At 39.0% G+C, this 22,111-nt stretch overlaps 1 protein-coding gene across 7 annotated transcripts in view; it reads right to left on the reverse strand.

The window, feature by feature from the left end:
• Positions 1 to 22,111, reverse strand: part of WDR7 (WD repeat domain 7) — a 354,164-nt gene that overhangs the window by 59,413 nt on the left and 272,640 nt on the right. For all 7 annotated transcript variants that reach the window (XM_040478723.1, XM_040478724.1, XM_040478725.1 and 4 more), the window contains one exon: positions 13,209 to 13,308. In XM_040478723.1, coding sequence (XP_040334657.1) covers positions 13,209 to 13,308 — 100 coding nt within the window. The remainder of the gene's footprint in view (positions 1 to 13,208; positions 13,309 to 22,111) is intronic.

Here is a 22,111-nt window from a genome sequence, read left to right on the forward strand (position 1 = left end):
CCTTGTGGTCTGTCACCCTCTGTGGTGGCACCGAAACCCTTGATTGCACTCACTCGTTTCATCTCTGTCATCTCTGCTGGGTTGGAAATACCTCGCCCACAGGAGTGGTCATTCATTCCCTTCTGCATTCCATAGTGTCACGTAAATACTTCTGGGCACCGTGCAACAGAATGTCTCTCAAATGACCTTGACTTTACTGACTCTTGGCATTAACCAATACACTCTATTCCCTCTGTAAAGCATCCTGATGCCCACTCCCTGAGGAATGCCAGCAGTCAACAGGCTCACTCACCACCGCTCCCCCGAGGTGGGCGCTCTTTGACCTGGAGTTAACCAAAGCCATGCTAGCTGTGCTTGTCAACGTAAATAGGCAGTTGAATTAAACATCAGATGAAATTATAAAATACCAGGGGAAGAAGGCTCTAGAAGGACACACACATAGACACACTCATGAAATTAGGTGTGAGACAAATGCACAAGACCAGGCAAAGTATAAACATCTAGGATTATACTCTGAGACTGTTTAAAAAAATTTTTTTTTTAATGTTTATTTTTGAGAGAGAGAGAGAGAGAGAGAGAGAGGGAGAGAGAGCACACGTGCGCGCATGAGTGGGGGTGGGGCAGAGACAGAGAGAGAGACACAGAATCCGAAATAGGCTTCAGGCTCTGAGCTGTCAGCACAGAGCCTGACGTGGGGCTTGAACTTGGGAATGGTGAAGTCATGACCTGTGCCGAAGTCGAAGTCGGATGCTTAACTGACTGAGCCACCCAGGCGTCTCTGATACTCTGAGACTGCTTTACATGTATCTTTAATTTCTTAACTTACTTAAACAGAAGATGGCATGGCTCAGGAAGAATGTTCTAGAACTATAATCAGTGGTCCAATTATAGAAAGGAAAAGCGTTGGTCTCACATCAAGAGAAGAAAAGTAAAATTATCTTGACAGGATTTAAATTAAAATGAAATGTTTAAGAATACATATAATTTTACATGATTCCACACTTGAGCAACATTTTTGATTAACTGAGCAACTTCTGGGGCTGACTCTGCTAGATCCAGGGGCTTTTATGTACCTCCTCTGACCTCCTCCCCCACTCAGATGTGAACTCCATCAGGAGCTCTATTTAAGATAGGAGCTACCAAATTTTGACAGAAAGCTCATTTAAATCATCAACCTATCATGAGCTATAGAGGCATGTCCTCATATGTGTTTTAGAGTACTTATGGATCACATTTATTGAATGGTTACTACATGCCAGTCCTTGTTCTAAGTACCTTATATATCAAGAGTGGATACAAAGACTACAAAGCAATGCATCCAGAATGAATTCAATGATCTGTGACTCACCTAATATTTTCTAATTTTATATACTAAGTATACATGGGATATCTAAATACCTGAACACACATACATATATACATACACATGTGCACTTTCATTTTTTTTTTTTATGTGTTAAGAGGAAAAAGAGACAGCTAGCAAGGAAATTGAATGGCATTTAGAAATGTAGATAGAACGTGAATTTGAGATTAAAAATAAACTTTAGTCTAAGCTTGTGCAAGGATGTTGAAATGCTTGTAACAACTCTGCTGGGCTTGTAAACAGAATTCTCTGACTGATGTATTTCCAACTACAGATATTACCAAGTATTTTAATTTTCCTTCTTGGTGCAAAAATCCTGAATGCCACCATTCAAAGTGTAACACAGATATAAGAAATACTCAGCGAGTGATAAGAGGAGATAAACAACAGAAACACACACAGTCAGTTCAAAATATTCTTCAAAGATGTTTAAACTTCCAGAATAAATGATGGCCTGATTTCAAGCACTGCTCCAGATATCTGTTTCTCTTCCTAGAGATTCTTCTCTAAATAACATTTCACTTTCAAAACAGGAAGCTTGTTAGGTAATTCTTCAACACGGTGTCGGGAAGCCATTGTCTTCCCCAACCATTCATCTTACTATCACCCCCAATGCCAGATTTCTGGTTGCACCTGCCATAAAACCAGCTGCTGAAAAGAGCAGGAAGAAAATACCTAAAATGTCACAGTCTGACTAAGTACTGTAGTCAATTGTCACTGCAATTTTTGCAATCACCACATAAGTGCCCTTGATGTATAAGCGTTATAGACTTCTGCTCAGTGAAAACTGTGCCCGAAGCTTCAAAACTCTGCCTTAAAGAAACATCAATCTTACTGTCCACCAGATCCCTAAGGTCCATAGCTCTTTCCAACTACTAGTAAAATCTTTGTTATTTTTAGAGAGAAGAACATATTGTTTTCCAAACTTCTATTAATATAGGTATGTTTGCTGACAGTTTTGTTAAGTCTTGAATATTAGCTTTCTTTTGATATATAGTAGCCTTAGACTGCTTGGCAAAATTAAACGTATTAGAGAGAATTATATGGTTTATTTTCATTAGAGTGCTTTAAATCTCATGCTGAAAACATTTTCATATCTTGCCGAGCCCCTTTTAAAAAATATTATTTATGGAAAAATATCTTTTATGGAAATAAAATATTATTTATGGAGAAAGCCAGCATTCAGTTGTTTCTTTAACACTTTGCTAACAGCATATAACTTTACAAAATCTGTTACTGACTTAGTATTTAATAAGTCACAGATAAAGGGTGTCTCTACTGATCTACTGGAAAAACTGTTTTCACATAAGATTTATGCAATTCCAGGTGTAATGCTAACATGAAAATTGCTATAACATGAACCATTCACATAATCTGGGACAAAGCTTTTGGCTTTTCATAAGCAAGCTTCCCTTAAGCTTTCTTCTTCCTCTGGGCTTTGCAGATGTTGTAAATTATGCAGAATTATGCCTTCTGCCTGGCATAATGTCCCTTCCCTTTCGTCTTTACTAATTGCTAATGGCTCAATTCGGATGCCCTCTCCTTTAGAGAACCCTTCCAGACCATTCTCCCGAGATTCCTAAGCAAGTCTGGGCTAGCGTGCCTCTTATGTTCTCCCACAGCATTCTAGATTGCCCTGCTAGAAAGCATGATCACAGTATTTCAATTATGGGCTTATGTCTTATCTTACATACCAAATCATAAACTCCTTGAGGGTAGGAACAGTTCGTATTTATTTTGTTGCCATCTTGCTTATAATATGGTATCTGGTACAGAGAAGAGCCGTCATAAAATTTTTTAATTTTAACTTTATTTTTGTATAATACTTTATTTATTTATTTATTTTTTAAACTTTTTTATTTATTTTTGGGACAGAGAGAGACAGCATGAACGGGGGAGGGGAAGAGAGAGAGGGAGACACAGAATGGGAAACAGGCTCCAGGCTCTGAGCCATCAGCCCAGAGCCTGACGCGGGGCTCGAACTCACGGACCGCGAGATCGTGACCTGGCTGAAGTCGGACGCTTAACCGACTGCGCCACCCAGGCACCCCTGTATAATACTTTAAAAGATAAGATGAATGATAACTCCTCAATAAATGGGTAAATTGTCTGTTGAATAGGATGACAAATACAAGAGCCAAAACACACAAACTGTGAGGTTTCATTTTTTTATAAGAATAATTGTGGTTCAAGAGTCATTCTGTTTGTTATTCACAGGAATATTAGGGAGGGTGTGAAAAACTAATGCCCATCAACTGTGGGCAGTTTCAAGTTTCAGAGCATTCTGGCAATCAGATGCAGAAATCTTCTGACTTAGTACTCTACAACCAGGAATTTACTCTAACATATCAGATAGGCATGAAAAGTTATATAAATTAGGCCATTCAATGCAACACTGTTTGTAATGGTGAGAAAGGCAGGGTAGAGAGCTTAAATGTTAATTGATAGAGGACTGGTCAATGGCATCTCCTACATCTGTGTTTTGGAATACTATGCAGTCATCCAAACCGATTAAAACAGCCCTTTGCACTTAATGTGTCCAATGCTGACGTCCTGAACTTCATTCCTACTCCCAGCCTGCTTTTCTCCCGGTTGTTACGGCATCATAATCCATCTGTAAGAGCTGCTCATGGCTCACACCTGGATCACCCTGAATTCTTCTGTCTCACCCCCGCCTCCCCCTTAACAGCCCCACACCGCACCTACATGTGAACAATCACCAAAGCCTGGTGGCTCTCCTTCGTCTTTCCACTTTTCTCCGTTCCCACTGCAACAACTCGACTCCCACCTCAGCAGCAAGCAATCAATCTTTTAAAATAAAAATGGATCACACCGACTCCAATTTTTAGAACCTATCTTACAGAGAGAAAAGTATTGGTGTATAAAGACATATATTCAAAGATGTTTACTGCATCCTTGTTTGTAAGAACGCAAAGCTGGATTCAATTTGAATATTTCATCAATAGAAAAACAGTTTTCTTAAAGTATTTTACATTAAAAATATAAAGTATTTTACATTTTATAAGGAACATGCTAGATTAATGTTTGTCACCTGGGAATTCTAGCTATGATACACTAAGATTTTTTTTTTAACTTGCAGAGTAGTGTATTTCCTATGAATCCAATGTTGTGAAATAAAGAACAAAAGCATTCCAAAAACAACAAATACAAAATAATTTTAAAATACAGATCATATAATTTCCCTGCTTAAAATTTGCTGAAGGCATTTCATCATACTAGAATAAAATCTGAGATCCCCACCTTGGCCTTCTGGATTGGAATTCTTCCTTTCCTATCCCATGCCATCTCAAATCTGTCTTCCACTTGCTCACAAAATCAGTGCCCTCTGCGCTTGCCTTTTCTCTGTTCCCCAAACTTTTCAATGTTCAAACCTTACTCTCTATACTACCTGCTCCTTATAATGCCCTTCTTCTAGATGGTGGCACAGTCTGAGGTTAAATGCCATCCCCTCAATGTGCTCACCCCTGAGTCCCTAAAGCGGTACCCAGTCATTCCACTGTATTATCCTACCACTACCTGGTATTCCCTTGTTAGTTTCTTACTTGCCTCCTCTCCTCTCACTAGAACAGAAGCTAGTTGAGGGCAGTATGCCTGTTTTATTTACAGCTAAAAGTAGGCATTCATTACATACTTGCTATTATTGAAGGAGATATACGGACTCACAGGAAGAGATAAAACATTGTTAAGTACAAAAAAAAGCAGGCTGCAGGAAACTATTATACTGGGGAAGAGGGAGGGAATAATATTATTTGTATATTACAGAAACAAGACTCAAAGTATTCAAACAGCTAAAACAGGAATTAACTCTAAACTACAGGTAACAGTAGACTTTAACTTTCCACTTTAAATATTTTGTTACTGCTTCAGGTTATTTCTTAAATGAACACGAATTACATTTATAATTGAAAGAAGCAATCAATATAATTCATTTTGGGAAAAAATGGAATGTCAGAGAAAAAAGCAGGTAGACTTCCTCTTCCACCAGCTGCCACACATCTTCCTCTTCTCTTGTTCTCATGTAAATGCTAATCATTCAAACACTGTATCTAGACTTCTCAAGGAGAGGATGGAAATTATCCAAATTACTCAATTCTGACTGGCTAGGTATCAGCAGATTATTGTCAAAGAAAACAAAATACTTGGGAATGCAAGTTGGTGCAGCCACTGTGGAAAACAGTATGGAGGTTCCTCAAAAAACTAAAAATAGAACTACCCTACGACCCAGCAATTGCACTACTAGGTATTTATCCAAGGGATACAGGTGTGCTGTTTCGAAGGGGCACGTGCACCCCCATGTTTAGAGCAGCACTATCAACAATAGCCAAAGTATGGAAAGAGCCCAAATGTCCATCGATGGATGAATGGATAAAGAAGATGTGGGATATATATACAATGGAGTATTACTCGGCAATCAAAAAGAATGAAATCTTGCCATTTGCAACTATGTGGATGGAACTGGAGGGTATTATGCTAAGTGAAATTAGTCAGAGAAAGACAAAAATCATATGACTTCACTCATATGAGGACTTATGAGACAAAACAGATGAACATAAGGGAAGGGAAACAAAAATAATATAAAAACAGGGAGGGGGACAAAACAGAAGAGACTCACAAATATGGAGAACAAACAGAGGGTTACTAGAGGGGGTGGTGGGAGGGAGGATGGGCTAAATGGGGAAGGGGCATTAAGGAATCTACTCCTGAAATCATTGTTGCACTATATAGTAACTAATTTGGATGTAAATTAAAAAAAATTAAATAAAAAAAAGTAAAAAAAAAAAAAAAAGAAAAAAGAAAACAAAATACTTCTGTCAGAGAGAGGGAAAAAAAAAAAAAAAACTTACGGGAAGCTTCATGCTGGCAAAAAGAAGAAACCGAATCAGGCATTGGCTATAGCCTGTCAGATCCAGAGATGAAGCAGAATAAAAAATTTTACACCAACTTTAGACCTAATAAAAACTAGTTAAGATTCTAACGACAGTTTTCTTTTGAGTTATGAAAGCAGCCACCCACCTATGGATCATAAAAATGGCTTGTGGTTTACATAAAAAGGTTAAGTTTATAAGTGAACTAGACTGAATTTCAATAGATAAGTAACAAAGGGATAAGGAACACATCATATGCAAATGAGGGAGAATGAGAACACTCACAACCACTCCTGTTGAAACCGAGAGAAACTACAAAAAAATTATGCTAACAAGTGAGAAACTGAAAATAATAATAATCAAATGGCTGAATTACTGACTTCATCTTTTATATCTTAAAAAGGATGAAGAAAACAGATGTGGAAAATTACACAGTAATAAAGTTCTTAAAAACAAATCCAGTGGTGATTAATAGAAGACTTTAAACATACGCAATCAGATGGGCCAAAAACTGAGCTATGCTGGCAGCTGAGAATAGTATATTTAAAAATTGGCCTAAAATTACTTTACTTGAGAAGATTCTTATATAGCAGTAACACTAAAAGTAGTATTTGTAATGATTTTTAAGAAATTATTGAAAAAAAGTACATCAGTAGGACAACAGATTAATGGTATGGAAAATCAGGATAAACAAAAGGACAACTATTAAACATAAATGGATGAGGACAGATCAGTCAAACGGTGAAATCTGCTAACTACTTGGCTTGATATTCCATTCACTCTACTTGCAAGATTAATCAAGTAGTCCTGGAAACAGCAGCAAAGAAAATCGTAAGAAAGAAATTGTAATAGATTTACTTGGTATGAAGTTTAACGTACAACACCAGGAGTGAACAGAATGAGGCTGACTGATTACTTAATGACTAAATAATAATTATGATGGTAACAGTTTTTAAGCCCTTACTATTGGCTGACATTTGCTTTATATATATTCTTTTAATCTTCACAACACAATGTTATGAGAGTTATTATGTCCATTTTATAGGCAAAAAGTAAAAACCCTAAAGCATAAAGAATTTAAGTACCTTGCTCAGGCCACAAAGCTAATAAGGGCTGAGCAAGGATTCAAACCCAAGTCAGTCTGCTTCCAGAATCTGCTCTAATACTGCTATTAGATACAGATATATAACTTGCTAATTAATTTTAATATCAAATTTGGTAGGTCACAAATGCTATTAAAGAAATAATTATAATTTATCCAAACCAGAAATACGGTACAAGTAAAGAATTTGAGAAGGCCATATAGATTTATGGGGGTGTAAGGAATTCAAAGGAAGGAATTCAAAGGAAAATAAATTTCAATAGAAACGTTAATGAAAACAGGGCCAATTTTCATTATGTTAATGTGGATTATCCTCAGCATTTTTGTTAACCAGCAGCACTTCACCTATACATATACAGCAACTGTACACCTGTATATATTCAGTGAAATCAGACATTTCAATATAATCTAAAGAAAAGTGTAATGGGAAAGGGGCATTTCTTGAAATCTTTACTGTGTTTGCAACAGATCATCCTACAGATATTTTTGAATGCTTTCCTACGTACCCTGGGAGAGGACCAAGACGGGACAGCACGGCACAGTGTTACTGAATAAAACGGAGCTCAGAGGAGGAGGGGATTATGTGTGACAATCAAGGCCAGAATCTCAAAAACGTTGAAGCACACAGGTCAAGGGCCTAATTTAGGTTGTTAGCAGAAGAAAAGGTAGATTTCAGGTATATTGCTAAGAAAAGTCGACTGAGCTCAGTGACTGGGTATGAATGGGTGAAGGACAAGGAATAGGAATTGTGATATCATTATATAATTGGGCCCTTAACAGAAAAAGGCAGGTTAGGAAAGAAGCAGGTAGAATGTAGCCTTGGAGAGATTTTCTAAAACACTGAATCTGAAACAATGACAAGAAGCGAAATGGAAATGTCTAGCAGATAAAAGCCTTAGGGCTGGAGTTTAGGCTGAGCCCAGGCTGTAGACCTGATCTGTCTCACCTGCTAAGAGGAAGAGTCAATGATAATGTATGGATTCTTAGCCAAAGTCAGGAAAAAGAACAAGTGAGTGAAGAAACTCAGGCTCTGGGCAGTAGAGCAGTAAGAAGCAACATTAGGGGTTGGGGGCATCTGACTGGCTCAGTTGGTTACACGTCTGGCTCTTGGTTTTGGCTCAGATCATGATCTCATGGTTTGTGAGCTCAAGCTCCATGTTGGGCACGCTGACAGTTCAGTGCCTGCTTAGAACTCATTCTCCCTCCCTCTCTCTCTGCCCCACCTGTCTCAAAATAAATAAATATTTAAAAATTTATATATATAAAAAAATTAACATTAGGATACCCCAAGACATTAAGAAAACCAGCTAAGACTACAGTAAAATGAAAAATCAAGATAAGTGATAGAGCTGTGGAAGTCAAAAGACAGAATGTGAGAAGAGGGACCCCTTGGTCCTGGTGTGGAACAGAGAACCCCAGTGATGTCTGAGTATGTGATTTCAGCGGCTCTGCAAAGGTGGAAGCTAGAAGGTGTGGGGCGAAGGAGGAGCTACAGGCCATTCAATGTGTACACTAGTGAGAGAAAGGACACTAGTGAGAGAAATGTACACTGTAGCAAATGGTAGCTACAGAAAGAATTACAAAATGCATTTTTTAAAAGGAGTCAGTAAAGAGGGATTCACCAAGACACATACAGGTACTTTTCATGACTCATAACAAAGAGGTTCTCTGGGCTAGTTCTGAAAAAATATCCTATCCGATATCCCTTAGAAACAACAAGTAGAGGAAGGAGGGAGGGAGGGTTTCTGACATACCAGGATATAATTATGCCTAAGATTACAAATACATTTTTATTTATTTTTTATTTATTTTTATTTTTTTAAATTTATTTTTGGGACAGAGAGAGACACAGCATGAATGGGGGAGGGGCAGAGAGAGAGGGAGACACAGAATCGGAAACAGGCTCCAGGCTCCGAGCCATCAGCCCAGAGCCTGACGCGGGGCTCGAACTCACGGACCGCGAGATCGTGACCTGGCTGAAGTCGGACGCTTAACCGACTGCGCCACCCAGGCGCCCCACAAATACATTTTTAATATAATTAAGGATACTTTATTTTTATTTACCACGTCATACAATGTTTCTTACTATATTTTTTACTCCTAAGACTCACGGTGTTTTATTTGATCAACATGTATTTTATTATGCATCCACTGTGTTCTTTTAAAAAAATTTTTTTTAATGTTTATTTTTGAGAGAGAGAGAGAGAGAGACAGAGTACAAGCGGGGGAAGGGCAGAGAGAGAGACGGAGACACAGAATTCGAAACAGGTTCCGGGCTCCACGCCATCAGCACAGAGCCCGACGCGGGGCTCGAACTCATGAACCGTGAGTTCATGACCTGAGCTGAAGTCGGCCGCTTAACCAACTGAGTCATCCAGGCACCCCCATCCACTATGTTCTAGACACTAAAAAATGAGCTTCAAAAATGAGGTGTTTTTTTTTTCTTCCAAAAATGAGTTCTTGAAGGAACTTAAACTTTTCCATAATAAAATTCTTATAAGATTTAGATGATTTCTGCCATACTTTCTGCCACAGGTCACTGCCTTTTTTCTAACACTATGGCCAAAGAAAGTGAGTATCTGGATTTACCCGAGTGGATCAGATACCTCCAAGTGACACCGTGAGAACTTCCTGAGGGAAACTAGCTAACAGGTACCTCGGAGAAACTGGCACAGAGCCAGCAGTTATTTATCACAAAGGATGTGTCTCAAAAAGATTGGCGAGTCGGTGAGACATAATATCAAGTCTGCCAAACCAAAGGCAGATATTGCCAGAGGGAGGATTTTCATCGCTGATTTAACCACACACAAACCTGTAGCTCTAAGCATCCACGGAACTTCGTTAGCCTGCTTATTGAGAACGCTGCCTACCAACAAAATTTAAGTACTTCCTAGGGAGGTACGTTTCTTTTTCTTTAATTAAGCAAAAGTCGAGTCAGGTATGTTCCTAACTTGCTAGCGCTTGTCAGGTAAAAACGTAGTCAGCACCACAGCAGGATTTTTAACATCAAAGTTCTGATTTCCATCGTCAGCCGAGAGTCGGCCTAACACCACCGGCAAGCGCTGCCTTTAGGAAGGAAATCCACGCATGGCCTCTGGCGCTCTGCTTCCCTGGTCCACCAGCGAGGAGTGTGAACTAGCCCCAGAGTCCACAAACACCCTGATGTTTCAAGTGACCTTGCGTGTTGTCTAAAGTTAATGCAACTTACTGCAACGGGATGGGTTTCCAAGTTTCTGTGAATATTATGACAACCAGCACTTACTAAACTAACGGCCTGGCGGGCACCGTGCTAAGAATTTCACATCAATTACACGATTTACTTCTCACAGTAACAGGCACTATTTCTATCACCGCTGGCGGCGGGGAAACTTCAGCTCGGAGAGGTTAAGAAACTTCCCTGAGGTTATGAGACGTGTAAGTGGTGATGGGCTTCAAGCCACACGGTTTCTAATTATTCTTCTCTGATGTATTACAGTCCAGTGTTTCCACTGACTTGGCAGTTACATGACTTAACCCTCCCTCCTCAGTTAGCCAAGGCGCAGGTCAGCAAACTTTTTCTGTAAAGGGCCAGCTAGTAAATATTTTCGGCTTTGCGGACTATACAGTATATGGTCTTCAGTGGCTACAACAACTCAGTTCCGCTCTTGCAGTGTGACAGCAACACAGACAACGAGCAAGTCGTCCAAGCAACCAGTGTGGTTGTGTCCCAGTAGAACATTTACTGAAACGGGGCAGGCAGATCTGGGCAAGAGTTACACTGAAGTCAAATTCATGCTCCAGACAGATATGCGTATTTATTCTGTGGCTTTGTATAATCTTCCATTATGTTTGGGAAGAACAAGTCGAGAGAAAATGGACTTAAAAAAACAAAAACAAACACAAAACAAAACAGCAGCAGCCAATGCCAAAAGGTAAGGGACAGGGACTTAGTGTTTCTGTTCTATCCTTTACCAAGCAACGGAGTGACAATGACAGGGACCCTACACGTTCCTCCTCCACTCCCTCACAGGCATGGGTCCTCTGCTTCCACTGGGCCCGTGGATGTCCCCTCAGAGTCTGGCACCCCGCCCAGGTCACAGCACATCTTCCCATCAGCTGTGACTCTCCCTGTATAGTGGTTATATAAGCCTTACCGTCCTGCAAAATCGGAACCCTACCCTTAGAGTCTAGTGAACTTTCTAGTTATCCTCTCTACACGTTTTATGTCATATCTCTGTGTCTTCACTCATGCTAGGGAAACCGTCCCCCTCTCTGTGTTACCTGATGCGGAGAGCTAATTCGAGAAATACGTTACTGCATATTCCCAGTTCAAAACTCCTAGTCCTTGGATTCACTCCTAAGAAGACATCATTTCTGAACATGACAAGTATACTTGTGTATTCTGTTTCAACTGTTGACTCACTGATTTCAAATACTACAACACTGACACCATGAAAGAGTTATGAGAATCCCCGAAGTGTCATTGTCACTGGATATAACTGGTCACTGGCTAAAGCAGTGAAGACTGAGTTTAGAGATTTAGCTTTGTTTTCATGTTCTGAGTGATTAGAAGAAAGGGTAACCTTTATTTTCATACAGAGTTGGGAGGTAACCGCTATTCAATCATACAACACTAATGATCATTTGGGGTATCAAGAAGCTAAGTAGGAAAAACATCATGGGGGCACTAAAATGTCTAAATGTACTAAATATACTGCTTGGTATTCTGTGTCTCTCTCCGTCCCTCCCTCACTTGCTCACTATATCTTTCTCAATATAAATAAAAATTTTAAAAAACTTAAAAAAGAAAGTGTTCAACATTCCAATCGTCTCCCCTAAACTTGTCTGACCCTGAAACTCTCCCCCCCCAACATCTGTTACCATTTCTTAGAACCACGGTTTCATGAAAAGCAACCAGGGAAGCTTTTGGAGAATAAATTAAATGCTGATTAAATTTAAGAGGCAGTTTAAAATTTTAGCTATAGCCTTATGAATTTCTTCATAATACAGTTGAAATTCCTAATACAGTTGAATATAATTCCTAATATGGTGGAATAGATCAGCACTGATAAATGCTACAATGAAACATACGAAGTTATGACTTGGAACTATTTATCAATGAGCACTATAAATTTACCATAATCACCGGGGAGCTTAGCCTTGGTTTTGCCATTTGCTAATAGTATGATCTCTGGGATAAACAGATTTAAAGTCTCAGAGTTTTGATTCACCTCTATCTAGAGCAGGGCCAGATGTGCCCTGTCTAACCAACTGGCACATTTTGAGAATCCAGTGATCGAGATGAAAAACGAAATCATGAACGATTCTTCATCAGCAATAAAGTGTTATAAAAGTATACAAGGAGTTATAAAAGTATAAAAAATAATATATTATCTCATCAGTCTCACTTTTATAGAGCCACACTCAATGCTGTTGTGGTTTTCTTCTTCTCTTAAACTCTGGCTGGAATGTTGTCTTATAATTGCCAAATATCTGGTTTCACTTGGGAAATTAATTTTTGGTTAGTTATTAATCAAAATAATGTATCATCCAGAGTTTCTCAGACAACACATGGCAAAAATAGGAGAATCAGAAAACTCTGTTTGAAAGAAGAGATTTACCTACCGCCAAAGAGCTGGTGAGCAGGACCACCTTTCTCTGGGCTCTGTTAGGAACCCATCTGTGGCCGCCCTTCGTCGCCAGTGAATAAAGACAGTAGGGCTCTATATTCTCGGAGTCCTTCATTAAACTATTGATCCCTTTGGCATTATCCATAATGTTCCAGCAGCTCAGCATGTCAACTGGTGAAGCGCTAGTCTCCCACTCCTTTCAATAACTTCCACGCTTTATGGAGAGGAAGTCGCAATGATTTATTTACCTGACATTTTCCAGTCCGGATGTCGTACAGGGCCACTGAACCGTGGCGAGCTCCAACGGCTATTCTGTGATTCCGCTCATAATAGCTGACCATGTAGAACCTGGATTGAACATTTTAACAACAACACAAACAAAAACAAACAAACAAAAAAAAACAGGTGAGATAACCTGGAGGTGGAAGTGGGCTCTGACATATATTTTTAAATCAACAGATAATTCATACACTGAGATTTTTCAAAACTGTTGCACTTTAGTGGCTCTTAAAATCAACTGAAAGAAAAATGATGTGGAATACCACTTAGTCCCATTAATAATGACTGGCAGGAAAAGACAACTTCATCATTACAAACACCCTTGAATTTTCAAATGATAAACAGGGTCAAATACAAACGAGATTTAATATGGAAATTCAGTTCTGCTGGAGTAACTATTATGCAAATACTTCTATTCGAACAGAAACAGAAAAGATGAAAAGGTGTACATATTCAATCTGATTATGTTCTCACATTTTATTAGAATATTAAGCAGTGAAATATTCTTTCTAGCAGAACAATCATAAAAAGCTACATAAATGTTATGCTTAAGTTGATATCAATAATTTAGAATGAAATTAGTAAGTCAGCCACAAGAAAAAGTTATCTGGCAAGTTCCATAGATCTTCCACATTTGCCAGTTTATCTAAATGAGAGCTACGAGTACAGTAGTGTAAGTAAGCATATTTGGTACTTATTTGGCATTACATGAAAAGAAAGCTTAGGGAGGATGATTTGAAGCTTATAAGAGGCTGATTTACTTTTATTTCTTTTTTGCTAAATTAATTTTCTCAACTGAATTAGGTATCTGAACTCCAGATCTATGCTTTGCCATAATGATTTCATGACCATATGGCTGGAGCCTGGGAAGATACAAATAAAAACTATTACAAGTATAAATAAGGTATGATTTTATATCCCCAAAGAGTTTTCAATATACTCAGTATGAGTTGCCCAGATGAACAAGTGGCTTATCCTAAATATTTATGATATTACACAATTCTACCACACAACTGTTGCCTTTTTTCTCTTTGATGTCATACTACCAAGCTAACTTTTCCATTATTATCTTTTTAAAGATGGGACGGGGAGGTAAAACATGACAGCAAGGAAATTACTGCTCTAATGCTTTCTTGAAACTGAGTAAAATACTACCTGACCATGCGACTACATTTCTGAGAGGCTGAGAGAGAGAAAGAGGTTTGAATGTGAGGATTTTGAAACCAGAGATATTCTGATAAAGCTGTTTGGGCATTCATTATGACATCCATCCACATTTCATAAATCTAGGAAACAAGATATTAAGTTTTAAAACTTTTTGTTTGGTACTTATTAGCAAGTAGTGGATTCAATAATACTTTCGTCCTATCCCTAAGCCTTACCCAGTGACACGACTTCTTTCCTTTCAGTGGAAAATTAATGTTTTATCTTTTTAGTCACACGAAGGACACTATATTGGGATGTCCTGCTGGTTTTGCTGGGCTCAGGTATGGGATGTCCTCTCTGTATACTGGCTTCAGAGAAGAAAGGGTACTGAAGGCTTCTGACACATATGAAGCTTCCCCACGACTAACTGATTGGTAAAAGGTTAGTTTCTCAAAGTTTTTCCTGTCTAAAGCATCATGTCACTTTACTTTATCAGAGAAGGTAGGAATCAGCATTCAAAATCCAATTTCTTAGAATTGAAAATAAAAATCTGAAGAGTTTAAAAACACTACTTTATTATTCAATAATTACAGTGGTTTAAGTACCGGGCATCACCATGTGTCTACACCTACATCTACACACTTAAGCACACACAATCTATTCCTTATTAGAGTAACATGGAACATAATATCTAACAAACGGTTTAAATATTCTGTGACGGCTAATAGGCATAGGAAAATAAAATTTCCAGAAGTATTTTCAAAATCTATGATTAAACTTTGCACAGATGTAGTGGTAATATTGCCTAAATCTTTCTGCAGAACAGGACTATAATTATCTCTCAAAATTCTCCTCCTCAAAACAAACCTGTGGTAAAATACATTAGTGTGGACAAAATTTACTTAAACTAGAATCTTAAAAGTTTTTGTTACGTTGGTCATCTTCTGTGCTCTGGATATCAACTTCAGGTTTCTGTATCATCTATAAACACCACAATTTATGGAAGAAAAAAAAGGCCAAAATCTATCCCTGGTATGAAAGCTTTAGTTTGCCTGGAAAGGGCTATATGTTACAGGTCTGCATTTTCATTCTCTACAATTTACTGCTAGAGTAATACTTCTAAATGATATAACAGTTCTAGACAGTGAAGGTCTAATGGCACGTTTCTATCTCTGGATTTCTTGTTAAACTTTATACAGCGTCTCTTTTAAAAGAAGAAATACATGCAGTCACTTCATAAGTGTCTACTCTAGGGACTGGCTGCTGCAGTAGGCCTATCTCTGCCGAGGGTTTCCAGAATCCACCAGACCCCTAGACTACTACTCTCCTGGAACCAGTTTTCTGTTGAGGGCCTGTCAAGATCAAGGATAGTGAGATAGGCCTTATTTACCGCTACCCACAAAGGTATCAATGGATTGAAGAGCAGGATCCACTACAGTTTTTAAAATTATCCCAGCCTTGACCTGATCCCATGTGAAAGTCTTAAATTCCTCCAAAATTTGGAAGGGGGGTGTTGTTAGAATAAGGACTCGTGTGTGTGGAATCTTGTGAAATGGGATCTCAGTCTCCAGTTCCCTGCACTGATACCATGTCATTTGGGCAGCTTTCTTGGGTCACAACCTGGCGAGAGTCCCTTCATTATATTCAAATTAAAACAATGATCTCTGGGGCGCCTGGGTGGCGCAGTCGGTTAAGCGTCCGATTTCAGCCAGGTCACGATCTCGCGGTCCGTGAGTTCGAGCCCCGCGTTAGGCTCTGGGCTGATGGCTTGGAGCCCGTTTCCGATTCTGTGTCTCCCTCTCTCTCTGCCCCCTCCCCCGTTCATGCTCTGTCTCTCTCTGTCCCAAAAATTAATAAAAAAACGTTGAAAAAAAAATTAAAAAAAAAAACAATGATCTCTGTTGCTTGGCCCATCACAAAGAAACTCGGCTAAGTTAGAGAATCCATTACCACCCAAGCATGTGAAAAAAGAATAAACTGGAATTCGGTAATGTTACAAAATGTATTTCTTGCTGGGGTTGGGCTGGTTACCATCCCAGAAGTTTAGTTCCTGATACCCACACTTTCATCAGCGCCCACATGCGGCCGGGGACATCCTCTTCAACCATAAATCAAGTCACATGTCTTATGTTCACAACCATCCCTCAAGACTCTACATGATGTGGTCCCACCTCTCAGACATCCTCTGCTCTCCCCTTGCTCACTCTGCTCTAACTATACTGATCTCCTTGTACTTTCTCGAATATGCCAAGAGTGTTTCCACTTTGGAGCTTGAACACTTGCTGCTCCCTCTGCTTGAAAATCTCATCTGCCTGATGTCTCCATGGCTCAGATCATACAGTCACTTTGTTTAAGTCTCTGTTCCAAGATGATCTTGACAAAGGAGAGCTTCATGGGGCATCTTGTCTAAGACAGCAGCCTTTCCTCCATTACTGTGTAGTCCAACATCCTATTTTTTCTTTATCTTTTGTTGAATGTATGAATACATAAATGTGGTCCAAACAAACAGTAAAAAGTCATGCAGTAAGAAGTTCAAACACTATGCCTATCCTTTGGGGACTAGTGTATAAACTGTGCTAAACATACTGGTTTTTAAGACCAGTATTTTATAGGGTCTAAAATAATGAGGTAAAGAAACAAAGGAAATAAAAACTGTCCAAAAAAGTTAGGCAGAAGTCAAGAAACAGAGAACGGCCCCATGATCACTCTAAAAATCTATTTTTAATTGAGACAAACAACTGCAGATTTACATGGAATTATCTGAAAAGGCCCCCTGTAACCTGGATATATCAGCATGAGACCAACAGCTGCATAGTGGAAACTATTTAATTCTACCTTAGGGAACTAGAAAAGACTACCTAGGCTGAAACTCAAGAAGGCAAATATAGTCTAAGTAACGATGTATACACGAAAGTATGTATTTTTGGTATAAATGTTGTTACGGAAATAAAGATTATGCTAAGAATCTGCCACACAAAAATGTCAATGAACACGGTACTGTCACACACACAAAACAGAATTAACAGAAATAACTTATCAGTCATTAGTAAACACTGCAATAGGTTATCTTATTTCTCCAAAGCCCTATCTATGACTTCGACTCTTTAGGACTAAGTCACAATGGGGTGACATCCACTCCACAATGGAGCGGTTTATAGTGTGAAACACACATGTGAATTGAGTGCAGGATCCTGGAGCAAATCACTTTGCTTGTGAGCGTGCCAAGCACCCAGTGCCTGAGTCTTGAAAGAGCTTCGGTACTCTATAGTCTCCTTTGAATTGGTGATCTTTTTGTCTTTATTAAAAGTGGCCTTCAAATAAGAGAAAACTGATGTGAAATTTAAAAGTCAATTTGGAAACACACAGGAAAAGGAAACAGCAACTCTTAGCAAAAATATGATTTGGGAGGAAAACAGAAACCAGTAGAGTCTCTTTCTTCACTATGACTCTGGTAACCTGCAATAGTCTCAGGTTGTTACTACTTTCGTATCCTTGAGCGTTAAAAAAGAAGAAACACTCTTCAAAAATCCAAGATTAATCCCCAACTTAACGTGAAACCATCTAAATGCTAAGGGTGTGCAGAACAGAATGTATGGAATGAATACGATTATTTACAATTTATAACTATTTACAATTATATCTGGCACTGCCCCAAATACATGACACATGTATTTTCATAAGTAAATGAGGTATTAGGACTATTGAGTGGCTTTTAGAAATTCTTGATGTTGATTTAATACCATTCACAAACTTTTGACTCTTTTTGTTGAAAAGGTATTAAGGTAATAGGTACTTGTAAAAAAACTCAGGGGTGCCTGGGTGGCTCAGTCAGTTAAATGTCCAATTTCGGCTCAGGTCACGATCGCACGACTTGTGAGTTCGAGCCCCAAGTCGGGCTCTGTGCAGAGAGCTCAGAGCCTGGAGCCTGCTTCAGATTCTGTGTTTCCCTCTCTCTTGCCCCTCCCCCACTTGCACACTGTCTCTCTCTTAAAAGTAAATAGACATTTAACAAATAGTAAAAAAATAAATAAAATAAAAAACTCAAACACCGCCATTATGTATATAATAAAAAGTCAGTCCTCACTCTCATGGTAACCCCTTTCCTCGCCAATGGTTGACTACTATTAACGATTTGGTGGATCTTCTGAGAGTTTTTTCTAGTTTTGGTTACAGAAATGATATCGTATTATATTTCTTTCTTAAATATTTGTGATTGGCAAATATAACCTGATAACAACTGCAAATTATTTGAGCTTCAGCTCCAAGTTGCTGATACAAACAACAGGGGTTTTGGTTCGAAACTCTTTATATCATTTCAAACAGTCTGAAAATTAAATATTCTTCCTGTGATACCGTGGAATGGAATACTCCCTAGAAGTGGCAGAGGTCTGTTTTATGAAGAATTTTAATACTGAAAGACAGCCATCTGTCGGGGAGTTTTTCTTAGGAGCAGGGAAGTGGACTAAAATGGTTTTAGAGGGACTTCTACTCAGCCGAGCATACGAGTAACATCTAGAATTATTTATTGTAAAGAGAGGACTACAAAATGGTAACCAAGTTAAGAATTTTCCTGGAAGTTAGGACAGAAGCTGCTTTACGTTCCATTATTGTTATCACCGTACGGGATAAGAACGAACCACAGGTTTAGAGGAGTTTTTTTAAAAAAATGAGCCCATGCACTGTTCTAAAGCAGACAGTGTTCGTCTCCTTACTGGATTCTAAGTGCCCATTTAGGGTGAATAGAGCTGATTCAGCTTTTCACTTGAAAAGAGGATCAATCAGTCTGTCTACATAATAACAAAGTTTAAGAAAACGTAAACTGGCTCTGAAAATATAGACTTTTCATTCTTCTGTCTAGATTTTTTTTCCCATTCAGTTCAAAACTACTTACTTTACCTTGTTTTTTTGTGTATCTGTTATAGCTTTAATGTTTTCCCAATGGTTACTTTATCATTATTTTTATTTGAATTTTCTAATATACAACAAATTTAAAGAAATACACACTCATTGTAAAAAAGAAACCCAGGGGCGCCTGGGTGGCGCAGTCGGTTAAGCGTCCGACTTCAGCCAGGTCACGATCTCACGGTCCGCGAGTTCGAGCCCCGCGTCGGGCTCTGGGCTGATGGCTCAGAGCCTGGAGCCTGTTTCCGATTCTGTGTCTCCCTCTCTCTCTGCCCCTCCCCCGTTCATGCTCTTTCTCTCTCTGTCCCAAAAATAAATAAACGTTGAAAAAAAAAAAAAAAAGAAAGAAACCCAGAGAATATAGACAAACAGTTAAGAAAGGAAAGTTACCTTTGACCACCAATCTCCTCCAACACCCCAGGCACTCAAGGAAAATGCTTTTCCCAGGATTTTTTTTCCTTTTCATATGTATTGTACGTGTACATGCGTGAATATTGACCCTTACATATAGTTTTCTTCTTCAAAAAATGATTTTATTTTACCTACTCTTCTGAAACTTTGCTAGTTTGTCTTCTACTGATACCTTTCTATATCAGTAGAAACGGATTGACCTCAATCTTTTTAATGGCAGTATGATGTGCCACAGTTCTGGTATCTTTTAATGGAAACAAGTGTTGGTAAACAATAATTACATTTAGAGGGCATGAACAACTAAAAGTGTTTTATCATAAAGTACATTTTCTATAGAAGATCATACTAAGAGGTTTTAACATAAAGTACATTTTCTATATAAGATCATACTTTTCCCAACAAAAGTCAGCTGAGAGATAATCAGTTAAATCCAGCAAAACCACAAAAACATTTTACTTTTTAATGTTTATTTATTTATTTTGAGAGAGTGTGTGTGAGCAGGAGAGGAGCAGAGAGAGGAAGAATCTCAAGCATGCTTTGTGCTGTCAGCACAGAGCTCAACATGGTGCTCGATCCCATGAACTGTGAGATCATGACCTGAGGTGAAATCAAGAGTCAGACACTTAACTGCCTGAGACACCCAGGCACCCCAAAAACATTTTAAATTTCAAGGGGCTCCTGGGTGGCTCAGTCGGTTAAGCATCCAAATTCAACTCAGGTCATGATCTCACGGTCCATGAGTTTGAGCCCTGCGTCAGGCTCTTTGCTGACAGCTCAGAGCCTGGAGCCTGCTTGGGATTCTATGTCTTCCTCTCTCTCTGCCCCTCCCCTGCTTGTACTCTGTCTGTCTGTCTCTCTCTCTCTCTCTCTCTCTCTCAAAAATAAGTAAAACATTAAAAAAAATTTTAAATAAAAAGAATTCAATGTCAATACTCCTAAAATGCAGACGATTTTTCCATTTACAGTAAATTAGAGTAATTTATATCCTGAGCCCTTTAAAGTTTCCGCCTTACTACTACAAGTCTCTAATATGTACTAAGAAATCCAAGTATTCACGCCGTTAAATATTTTCTCTGGTCTATGCACAGATTGTTTGAAAACTTCTTCATTCTTGGCAATGAAACATGTAACGCAGAAGAATGCACACCGTAATTTCTGCAAAATGAGCCCTGACTCATCAGTCAGAGATTCACCATCACATTTAACATAAGATTTCATTCAATGACCACCAATTCTGCATATGGAAGTAGCTCAGATTTTGGAGTCAGAAGGATTGGTCTCCCTGATAAACATCTACTCATCTTTGTAAACTCGGCTAAGACATCACCAACTCTCCTTTTTCCAACTACACTACTACCTGGTCCCTCCTCTGTGTCATACCACCTGGAATTCTTCTATGTGTCCCAGATGCCCTCTTACCGTAGCACCGTGACCTTTCTCTGCTTCACCATCCTGCCTCTGCCAAGCCAACTTCAGGGCTTTTGAAGCAGCGACAGTGCAGTGCCTGACTGACCAGATGTAGCCGGGCAGCCCGCACTGACTCGGCACAGCCCCGTGTACAGAGCAGGCACACATTAAATGTCTGCTGAATAAGGGAACAAATTCTAAAATACTTTCAGAAAATTTTAATCGTGAAAAGCCACACAATTGCTTAAAAAATATTTTACTTTGTTAAATCAACTGAACTCCATTTAGTGACCCCTATTTTTTTTTTTAAGTTTATTTTTATTTAAGAGAGAGAGAGAGCAAGCGGGGAAGGGCAGAAGGAGGAGACAGAATCCCAAGCAGGTTCTGTGCTATCGGCAGATAGCACTGACAGCACAGAGCCCAATGCAGGGCTCGAACCCACAAACCAGGAGATCGTGACCTTAGCTGAGCCGAAATCAAGAGGCAGATGAACCGACCGAGCCACCCAGGCACCCCTACTGAGTCCTATTTCTTCAGTGATCCCTTTTTTCTAATTTTGGCATTGGGTACTGAGATTTATCATTTACATGGCAAAACCCAGTCAATTAAAATATTTTCTTTTCATATTAATTTTCAATCCTAAAAATAAACACCATCTAGTGTTATTTAAAATAATTAGACGGTATAAGCCATATCAGAGTGACTAATTAAAATTTCTCATCACTGAATGATTGAGAATGATATGCTGTCATCAAAAATAAATACCGAAGGCTCAACATTACACATCACTTAAGTTCATATTGATTTCTTGATTTTTTATAATGAATAATTATATGCTTTTAAAAGAAGTGGACTTTACTTTTCAGAGCAGTTTTAGTTTCACAGTAAAACTGAGCAGAAAATACACAGAGTTTTCCCATATACTCCTGGGGGGGGGGGGGGGGCCGGCCCGCCCCCCGACGGGCGGGGGGGGGACCGGGCAGGGAGGGGGGGGGGGGGGGTTTTT

This window comes from Herpailurus yagouaroundi, unplaced genomic scaffold, assembly GCF_014898765.1.
Source record: "Herpailurus yagouaroundi ecotype Mexico unplaced genomic scaffold, PumYag 142, whole genome shotgun sequence".
NCBI classification, from domain to species: domain Eukaryota; kingdom Metazoa; phylum Chordata; class Mammalia; order Carnivora; family Felidae; genus Herpailurus; species Herpailurus yagouaroundi.